Source organism: Amblyomma mixtum, chromosome 7, assembly GCF_055824585.1.
Source record: "Amblyomma mixtum isolate Tamu chromosome 7, ASM5582458v1, whole genome shotgun sequence".
NCBI classification, from domain to species: domain Eukaryota; kingdom Metazoa; phylum Arthropoda; class Arachnida; order Ixodida; family Ixodidae; genus Amblyomma; species Amblyomma mixtum.
Genome location: NC_143018.1, coordinates 48282381 through 48293485, shown reverse-complemented (window position 1 = coordinate 48293485; position 11105 = coordinate 48282381). Strand labels below are relative to the sequence as shown.

Genomic DNA, 11105 nt, shown 5'->3' with positions numbered 1-11105 from the left:
GACGGTCGCACTTTGTAGCGCCATGGGTTGACGCACCATCTGCCGCCTATGGGCGTTGTGTGGTTCCTTCTCTTGCACATACTCCGTGTGAATAAAGAAAAAAAAATCAAAATCTGCCAAGTTATTTCTGTAACCAGCGAAGATTATGGGTTAGAACCAATTCCCCCTATGTACCCTGTCCAGTCGTCGCCGAGATGCTGCGTACATGCGCCCGCATCTGCCTTCTCTCGCTCTCAAATCGCCTTGGTTTGGTTCACGGGGGTGTAACAATCCAAAGCGACTCAGGCTATGAGGGACGCCGTAGTGAAGGGCTCCGGAAATTTCGACCACCTGGGGTTCTTGAACGTCCAGTACTGACATTGCACAGTACACGGGCCTCTAGAATTTCGCCTGCATCGAAATTCAACCACCGCGGCCGGGATCGAACCCGCGTCTTTCGGGTCAGCAGCCGAGCACCATAACCACTGAGCCATCACGCCTGGTTAACAATTCGAGGCGAAAACAAATTTGTGACTTCTTGATTATCTTTTCAACACCGTAAAAAACGCGCAGGATATAAGATTGCGCGCCGGCAAATCAGGTCTCTCTATACTCTGATATTTTCGGTTCTTCATTTATTTCTATCGCCTGTCCTTCCTCATTTCCTCGTGTTCAGTGAGCAAGTCCTAAGCCACAAGAATGATGCCCCAATAAATTTATCGCCATTTCTTCATCAATAAATCCAGAATTCCTCTAGTAAACACACGGTGATGTCTCACCCTTCCTGACGGTTGTTTTATCACTTTTTCAGATGGGTAAGCTCCGAGCAAGTTCTTTCGGTGTTCTTGGGTCTGCGCAAAGTGAAAGAAGGAAATAAAAAATATCCGCGTCTAGAATTCGCAATCCGTAGCGGCGCGAACAAATCAGCTTCGCTGGCCAGTGCGCAAAAGCACAAGGCGACCACCGCAGCTCAACACTCCTAGTGTTGTTGTTGTTGTTGTTGCCTTGGTGGCATCGCACATACCCACGACGGGGGATAGGCCAGTCTTTAACTGCAAGGCACTCTCGCGCCGTGCTTCGCGCATCGTCTTCTTCATGAACTAATACTACTTACCAAGCTAATATTCGCGCTTTGAGCTAGGTGGCGGTAATGACAGATAGATGTGTTTGCATGCGTTGGCGTGGACAGCGGTGTGATAGAAACAAGGCGCTAGAGCAATACGCGTTGGCATTGAGAGCACTGCTGCAGAAACGCGGCACTTGAGCATAGGCCGCCGGCGTACATTGGGCAGATTGGCTTTGATGATGAAAAAGTTGTAGACACCCATAACTGAAACCCTCGAGCAGTGGACACCTCAGTCACGCTCTCAGGTAGGTGGCGGTGGTGGGAGCCTCGAAAAACTGAGCTTTCGAACAATATTTTGTGCTTAACGATGATAAACCGCCAGCCATTTTTGTGCGGAGGACTACGGTAGCTGCGCAGAGCCTACTTATATTTTATAGCACCTTTACATATAATGTTTCCATAAAATCATGGAGTGCGCAATAAAATCACGAAGTAGGTCATCTAGGCAGGATCCTGGCAGTATGTTGCAACGATTGTTTAATTTTGCGCACTACACAGATAGTAGCTGCCGTCAGTACACGCCAGTGGTTCAGATGTTTGTTTTTATACATGTTCTCTGATGGTTTATTAGGCACTGACTGGGTGGTGTATCGCTTTGAAATGCACGCTGAGGAACGAGAAATTCTCGGCAGGCACTGGCGTCTGTGATTTGAAAGAAGAGTGCGGCAGTAGTATGTAGCGGGAAAGTGGGCTGAAGTTATTCTCTATTAATGCACGCTGAAGTGAAAGCAGTCACCGGATTTGTTGATTAGTTAAATTTATTTAACTGGTGGCTTCGGGAGAATTATTTGAGAATGCATATCTCTAAGGTTCTAGAATTCGCTGCCGACGTAAAGCTGTGCTGTCGCATTCATCAGAAGCCCAACGCCTTCTTTAGGCACTCCTGGAAAAAACAAGAAAGGATTAGTGGTAACCCTCAATGATCGTTTTCTTTTTAATGACGGCCTCGTTTAGACATAAGCCTCTTCACGCTGTTGCATTTGGATGCTTTCGAGGAAGCGTCAAACGTTAAGGTCTCTGTACAAAGGTCATTTCATTTCTTTTGTAACCCTTCAAGCCCGGACGACGACTAAACTCTACGTTTACAGAGCCAAATATAATGTGTGGGTTCTATAAACTGTATTTCAGGTGTATTACCTATAATCATCTTGGAAGTGCGTAAAACACATAAAGCTCTTCACACGCGAGCGCCCTTAGTATTAGATACAGTCTCGGCTTGTGTGGGTTCTATAAACTGTATTTCAGGTGTATTACCTATAATCATCTTGGAAGTGCGTAAAACACATAAAGCTCTTCACACGCGAGCGCCCTTAGTATTAGATACAGTATCGGCTTTGTTCAAATAAAGCTTAACACTTTACCTTACAAGCACGAGTGGAAAACAGTCCAAATTATTTTCATACTGTGGTTTAGCATACGTTTACGCTAGTTACGTAAAGAAACTTGGCGACGTTTTAGATGAACCCAATCAAAGCATATGTATGTTAGGTATTTCGCGCGGAACGACTGTCTACAGCTGCTTCTATATGTCCGGTCCAGCTTCTGGAACCTCTACGGAAATGACGATATGAAATATTTGGCTATCGACTAACTTTGCAGGCTCCAAAGTACGTCTAGGTGTAGAAATCCTGCTTTCGATTACTGCTGACAAGAAAATTATCGAGGAGTTGAAAAGATTCGTAGCATGAAGTAAATAGTACAGTGGGACATAAGCCTCTCTGGCACACCCGCTTGAAAAAATGAGAAAAGAAATCTAAACCGATGTTGATGCCATCCTTTACCATGCGTCTCATGCAGGAAAACTGCACACGTTGTAGGGAAGTTCATAACTTCTGCAGCGCGAATCGAAACGCCCCTACAACGTTTCAATCACTGCAAATGATCCCAAATGTAAAAAGCAAGCCCTTTTCAAAGATTTTCAAACACTTCATGACTACCGGACTCGCTAACCCCGTGAGCGCTGATTACAAATTGTTCTGAAGATTACCATAGGCGAGAAGAAACACAACTAAATAGTAAATAATGCTTATATTGCTACTAACTACTGAAAGTCATTTTGCCCTGGAAAATTCAGTCACTGCTAACATGAGCCCGGTACAATACTACAGGCAGCAGTATAAATAGAGGTTTTTCTTACTCAAAGCCAATGTCTGGGGATTACGTCACTACTGTTTAACCACTGACCTGCTCTAGATATCCCTTCCTGTTAAGGAAACGCCTTTTTATTTCCTTCATCCTGCACTCCCAGAGGTACTAGACAGGACTCACCATGCCGTCATCGAACGTCTTTGCGTCATCATCGTTCATTCCAGTTTCAGCCTATAATGGAAACATTTATAAATACAACTGATGACTTCACAAGATAATGTTAACTGCGAACGACTCGTGTGCAGCCAGACTCGTGTGCAGCCAAACACAATGAAGAAGATGAAAGCGTTATTTGTTTGTTGGTGTTTTGGAAGGCCCTCTGCCCAAATTGCGTCCCGAGAAAAACAAAATAAAAACGTTTTGTGACGGCTATTGTGAGGATGAAAATATGTTTAATGGCATCAACCTCGGTCACTTCTATAATTTTAAATCGAAGTGCGCTTCCGGGAAACATATCTTTGGTATTTCTTACGACAAGACAATTGAAACATTATGTACAGTTGAAACAGACGCACAGAAAACGCTAAATGGAAAGTTTGAATTGAGGTATTCTCGATAACAAAAAATATGCACCCTTTTGTGCTCGCATTCAAGTGACGTGTTAAGGAAGGTAAGAAACTGTCATACGAATATAGGCCTTAAAAACTTGTTTTTGGCTGCTTTCGGCAATATCCATGTATATATGGCACACTGTTTGTAAGCATATGGTTACTCGGCCGATGCCAAGTTTTAATTTCAGTATGCTGCTTCAGGTGTGCCTCATAGTCACTGTGAAATCTTTCATGGGTCGTAAGAATCAGTCGTGTATACGCAGCTACACTTTCACTCGTAATTACTCTATATTAATAAAGTTTATTCTCTCTCTCTCTCTCACACACACAGACACACTTACACCTGCAGCCAGCTCTCACATTCTGTGTATACAATGTGTCTGGGGTTCATAAGTTCGGGAAACCTAAAGAATAAATTGCAAAACCAAAACCGCTGCCTTCAGAGATCATTTCTTCAAATCGGTTTCTGATATGGTACGTATTCAAATTTCGCAATAGTATTGCTGGAGCAGGGAACATTCCAGTTTCTTGCTAAAGTTTACTACAGCCCTCGTTTCAAACACCTATTCATTTTTGGCGAGACATGCATGCATATTTCAAAGCGGCATGCTCCAAGATCTTGTCGAGACACTCACCTTCACTTTGGCTACAGCCTCCCCTGTGCAGCTTGCGTACTGTAACCGAGACACAGAACAATAAGGATTCAGTTAGCTTTTCATTCATTGTAGAATTGATTTTCCAAATTTAATATGCTGTTTCATTTTCTTTAGCAGCAACCGCCATTACAACACATTCACGCTCTGAAAAGCCCTTATGTTCTACACGGGCGATCTTCAAAAATATCGAGCCGAACTGCGCACTCTATACCACACCCCAGCGTTCCGTTTCATTGCAGGGAAGCACGCGCTTGCAAGGCGCACTAAGTGGCTCCCTCTTCACTGCCCGCACTCTGCAAACCAAGCTTTACCAAGTAGCGCCATCTTTCAGCCGGAAGAAGCGAATGCCATGTGGCCATTTTCACTTTTGACAAAACTATACCAAGTGTTTCAGGGAAGGCGGCTAGTAATATTTAAAAATATTGTTCTTCAGTTATGCAAGCGGCTTCGGCTGCAGTATAATAGCAGTGTGGGCAGACATAAGAGAACAGGTGAATAAAGTTAACTAGTTTGCCGGTTAACTAATTTCTGATAATTAACTTTTAAACTGCGATGGAGGAGGTTCTGAGCAGGCGGAGGAATGCGCAGCATGAAGGTGGTTGCCACAGGAAAACTCGGCACGTGGCTACCGTGGAAAGTGGACGGTGGGGAGGAAAGTTAGGTGAGAAGAGGAGCGGAGACAGCAGAACGGCGCGCACTCGCCGGATGCCATTCTCTCGTTGAAGTGTTTGTGTGCGACCCACCTCCAAAAGAGAGTGCCCATGGCTACCGGAGATCAGATATGGAATATAAGTATGGAGTTTTCAATGGAGTCAAGTGTAAAGAAGTACAAAAAAGGCTAAGCATGCAATATCTACTGATGTAAAAATATTTGCTTCATGTGTTCTTTTATGCACAGCGGAATGAAAGTCTAATGCAGTGCATTTTCGTCACATTGGCCCACTGATCGCCTGGCAATATTTCTCTCATTTCGAGTGTTCTTTACATATTTTGTGTAAATGCTGTTCCTTTGTCCTTGCCAGAATATTTGACTTATCCTGTTTTATTGCTTCCACTATTTTTATATTGTATTCTTAGGCATGAAAGCGGTAAAATATAGAGTGCTACAAACCACTACTGCAATGCCCCTGTGGGCGAATGTAGGTGCATGCTATAGAAATAGTTCAACAGCACACCAATAAAGTGTGCTAGTTGCAAGACAATGGGGCGTATACTCCGTTTATGGACAAGGATTACAGAAATAAAAGGACACAGCAACTGTATTGTAGTGCTATCCTTTCTGCAAACTGACCTCGCCCCTAGGCCCAGCTTGCACCATGTTGCCTTAACATCAACTAGCCCCACAGCATACCTAAACGTTGTGCGTTTGCTTTAATTGTGTTCGGGACGCTAGAACAAAAGGAGATTACTGCGTGTTTTGGACGGACCTGGAGGGTGAAAAATTTAGCGACTGAAAAACTGGCCAACGCCTTTACCAAAGCTGCCTTCTGGTCGTCAGCTTCCGAAGCCAGCTTCGAGCCGCAGTCATTGAGGGCCGGGACCATCTGCTGGACAACCTGCAAGTTGGTAAGAAAGAACACGATGCTTCTGTAGAAACTTCAAAGGGTATTTCAATGTTCCTTTATTTTGCAAGTCCATACTATGAAGGCTGTCGTAGAAGTCATAAAAACAACTGTAACAGAAAGCAGCACTAAACATCGAGAATGTCTACTGACAGAGTCCTCAATCCCATGTGGCCTGCCAGCTAGCCCGAGCACATCCAACCCGTCATGTAGGCGGAAAAGAATAGCAATACTGGCCGGAATTGAATGGCAGTGGCTGGTAGTAGCAATGATACTTTATCGGCTTCAGCAGTGTAATGTATAACGTATATTTTAGTATACTATATTCCGCAACAACCTTTCCTGGCAATGCTGCCTAACGTACAGAGGCGAAACACACGCTCACTTTTTAATGTGGCGGAATGCAGTCCACGGATCGAAGTTCATCGCTTCCTCTTAAAATACAATGTGCAGGTCGCACTCATTATTTAAGGCACACTCCTAATATATCTGCACATTTCCTATGTTAGAGGGCCACGGCAAAATCGCTGTTATGATTGCAACAATTTTTTGGGGGTACAACTGGTTACACGAGGCTTACATAGATAGCGCAAGCAGAACCAAGTGCGCAGTGTGCAACGCGCGAGTCGACCGTCCTCCGCCTCAACTATTCGAGGAGTGAGAAAGTTCTGACGATTCGTCCCTGCACTTTTCCCTTCATTGCCAAAACTTTTCTCGCTGAGTAATGCAGTAGCACTGCTCTGGTAATAGACGGCACAATCTGTCATCGCCCTGGGACTGCGTCCTCATCATTCCAGCCGACCCACTCCTCTTGGGTGCAGAAGTGAGAACGCCCTATTCCTTGTCATGCTATCAATTTCAGCAGCGAAAGCACTTAGGTGGAAATAATCTCCAGACGGTGAGGCGGCAGGGCTATAGCGATGGCTGGCATGACTTCTCTCCGCAGTAAGTACGGAAGCTTTTGTTTTTATCTCGGGGGACACATTAATGTGCGCGTACCTACATTCGGTAGGTACAGCTTCCATGGAAACGATTGACCTGATTCAAGAAAACTTAACTAAAACTGCGATAGGGGCTGCTCGTAATGTAATGTTTGTCGTTCTCGATTAGAAACTGTCCTTTTCCTAGTGATAAAATCTGTTTGATGTGATTACCTCATACGGGTTTGTCATACAGATGTCTTTTCAATCATCATACAACTGACTACCAATATCATTCACGCTTACAAAATCGCACATTTGCCAACCATATGTCTTACAGTACCACACATATTTTAGAACACCTGTATGACACAGTCTCTATCAGCCTTTTGCATCATACAGCTTTTAGTGCGAAGCTTTACTAGTCCTATTAAGACAACAGCCGGCGGCGTGTGAGCGTTCTCGCAGTTGGTACACACAATCCCAATGATAGCAAGAAAAATAGGGTGACGCCATCAAGCGCCGTATGACGCACAAAGCAAGCCGAGAACCGCCACCTCTCCTTTCACTCCAACCTTCCTCCCTTCCCTTACGGCGCGGTTCAGGTGTCCGCCTAGATATGTGAGACAGATACTGCGCCATTTCTTTTCCTGAAAAACCAATTTACCAATTTATCATTGGCGTCACAAGGGTTTAAATACGCGTTTCTTTCTTTTTAATCCGCAACCTTGTTTTGTAACAAATAATTTATTCATCTATACCTTTCAGCGTTGGGACTAGCCAGCCCAGCCTTTTCCACCAGAGATTGCGAAAACAGTTCACCGGACCTCCACTATGACATCACAGGTGGATGCTACCAATGTAAAAATCGCGCCAAAGGATTAATCGGATAGGGAATCGTTACAAAACCAACCCCTTAACCTTCATGATAGCGCTTTATACGCGGCGCACTCGTAGTCCCTCTTTTGACTATTTTGCAGCAAAAATGGAACACATTCAGAAAACGAAGTACAGGTAAAATGGCTACCAATCCAGTGCTTCTGACTCGATGACTTATTGCAGGCTTGTCCAGGGCTTTTTGGGCAATCCCCCAAGGTGGAGTATATATTTCGTAATACGGGAGCAATTATACATTAGCATCTATCCAAGCCCAGCCATACTGCTACAAAACAAAGCTATGCAGCGTTCACAGAAAGTTTGCAAAGTGTGCAACAAAAATTTTGTAGTGGCAGAAAAACTCGTCTTGGTCCTCAGATCGAACTCGGGACGACCGCCTATCGCGGCCAACCGCCCTAACCAACTAAGCTAACCATGACGACCAGCATGTAGACGATGGTAGGGCGAGACCGAATTGATCAACAACTCGCAGTCGGTATTTTTCAAATGTTTTAGCGGAATCCTCAAACGTCTAGTAGATTTGTACTAAGAGAGTAGTTGATGATTACCATCCACCCAAGCTCAGCCGTACGGCTGCGCAGGAAGGCTTAACAGCTTTCACAGAATCCGTGACCAGGAAAAAGGTTTCGTCACCTACGAAATTTCTACGAATGCTTTATAGCCTTCTTTTGTAGCCCTGTAGTAGCTCTTTGGTGGATGCGAATGAGTCACTCTTCAATTACAAATCTAATCCACCTAAAGAAACATTCCACAGACACCATCCCCCCTTCGAGTGCTTGGTCCATTCAGTCTCCTTCTACCATCTACATGCTGGCCGCCCAGGTTAGCTTAGCCGGTAGAGAAAATGCCCTTGATAGGCGGTTGTCCCGTGTTCTATCGCCCGACTGGGACAAATTTTCTTTAAATTACGAAGTTTCTGTGAAAGATGTTAAGCTTTCATTTGTAGCCGTATGGCGGCGTATGGGCGGATATAATTGCTGCCGTATTTCATTATTACCGGTCTTTACTAACCTGCATGGCCACCTGTGGAGTCATCGAGGCCATGTCCAGGAGGCACGTCTGCATGTCTGAGAACTTGCTCATGAACAACTCCTTGCTGTACGGGTCGGTGATCTTCTCCTCGACGATCTTTTTCAGCATCTCCTTGAGTCCGCCTTCCTGACCTGCAGGGTGTGTGTGAGGGAGGGATGAAATTTCGGCTATCCCTAGTGAAACGTTCCATGTGAGCCGATCGTATGTAATCATTGAAATATGGAGTCTATAACAAATGGAAAAATATATAGTAATCCACACTTTGCATGCGCGGAGTCCATAAGCATTCGCCATAATTTCTATACGATTTCCGTACAGTGTACGTAACGTCATGTGGAGTCCGTAACCTTGCATACCCGCTAGCATATAGTCCATGCCCACTCCATACTGACTCCATCACATTTCTACTGAAATTTTATGGAATTATGGACCTAGTCAAATGGAAAACTTTTGTACGGATAGTGGCGAAGTGTTCGTAGTATATGCCTACTTAATCGATGTCTGAGGCAGCAGCTCGACAGAATTGGCCCTGGACCTCTCATTCCCTGTGTCTTAGAAAACCGACCACCGAGCCCGTGGATTCAATCCCAGCAGCCTCTCCGCTAAAGATTGTGCATCCTGTGTGGGTATAACACTGACGAGGCGCACCATTTTCTCTACATGGTTCGAAGCATGGTTCGAAGCATGGCTGTCTTCGCCAAGCGCACCGAGCACGACCACTGTCACTACCGAGGCTATAAAATCCCGTTTAGGGACCAATAACATCCCTTTGTTCATCCAAGCTCCGTCTGCGAATTGATTTACTGCCTTATACTCGTATTGAGGCTAATCGAGCGGTGACTGCGAATGCCCGCTGGATTTACTAGGAACTCCCCCGTGAAACGTGAATGACTGAACATACAACGTTTGATGCTGCCTTAGTTCTCGGCTGCTGTCATTATCACATAAGAAGGTGATCAAAAGCGTCACGAATAAGAGCTCTTGCACTAACAAGGCCCGCACCAGCGTGTATGGCAGATATTAAATGTACGGATAAACCGGTAAATGGATTGCAAAGAAATTTATGTCGACAAAGTGTTATTGCCATTCTTCAGAAAATCTATGGGGTCCCTAGTGGGGTAACTTCTGTTAGGAGTGCATGATTGGCCTCGTTGGAATACAAGTTCCGTTCACGAAAGGTAGATGTATTGCTATCTTTTTGAGAGGACCATTTCTTCAGGTATCGGCTCCTTCTTCTAGCCCATTAACTTTTTTTCCTGTCTCTGTCTGGTCTGCCAAGAAATACATAGCCCACGCGCGTAGAAGCTATCGCAGACGCACATAGGTGAATACCCAGATAGAGTTTTCAACACTCACATGCGCACTGCCCTCATAAAAATGGTCGGTAGAGGGTCTATAGACTTCTTGTAGACTCTATTGCCTTCCTATAGATATTTCTTTTTGTCTCTCCATAGATTATAGACTGTCTATAGACAAAAGTCTACTAAAAGTGTATGGCCATAAATCTATAGATTGTCTATCGCCTGTCCGTAGCATTTCTATTGCCTAGAGGCTGTTCTCTAGGATTTCTCCATAGAGAGTCTATAGACTTTATAGACAGAAGTCGATGGACAGTTTTAGACTGTCTAAAAAAATTTTTGTAAGGATGATGATCTCACTTACCTCGTCCGAGACCGGCGCCATTGATTATCAGGAGTAGAACAGCGAACAGCTTAAGGTGCATGGCAACTTCAGTTCAAGGCAGAGGCCTGGAGGGTCGGGCTGTCTACGACGTCGATGTATGAATAAACGACGAACCTCCCCCTCTTAAAGCTTCTCTCAAAAGGCGGGTCTACTCGCCTGAGTGAGTATGTAAAAACGGGCTCACTAAGAAGCATTCGTTCACGTCATGACGATCAAACAATTGCGAAATCGCGCCAGACAAACGGACGTCGTCCTTGAGTCGGAACTCTTGAAAAATGGCCCATGATGGCGGACAACTGAGTGACAACACTGCGAATCATTCAATGTCTTCCCGAGCGCACTAAGTTGCGTGAAAGGCGGTCACGCTTCTTCGGGTCGGAAGCTTTCCTCGTCCCATGGTTTGCGTGCCATGCGCAAGTAAATACGCATATTTTCCTTTGTTAGTTTTGTGTCCGAGCTTAGCCCACCCAGTTCTCTTTCTTGGCTGCCTGGACGGACCTTTGCACCCTTGATTTCTCCTCCGTCTTTGAATTTTAGCGACACACGTTGTT

General features: G+C 44.9%; 1 protein-coding gene across 1 annotated transcript; it reads right to left on the bottom strand.

Moving 5' to 3' along the window:
- Window positions 1-1845: 1845 nt before the first annotated feature.
- LOC149335988 (uncharacterized) lies at window positions 1846-10827 on the bottom strand. The gene is made up of 6 exons (XM_089554629.1): window positions 10534-10827; window positions 8851-9002; window positions 5936-6016; window positions 4440-4478; window positions 3374-3424; window positions 1846-1988 (listed from the first exon to the last, which is right to left on the bottom strand). Exons 1-6 carry the CDS (start codon window positions 10592-10594, stop codon window positions 1959-1961), a joined length of 414 nt encoding a protein of 137 aa, XP_089410755.1. The 5' UTR covers window positions 10595-10827; the 3' UTR covers window positions 1846-1958.
- Window positions 10828-11105: the final 278 nt, after the last annotated feature.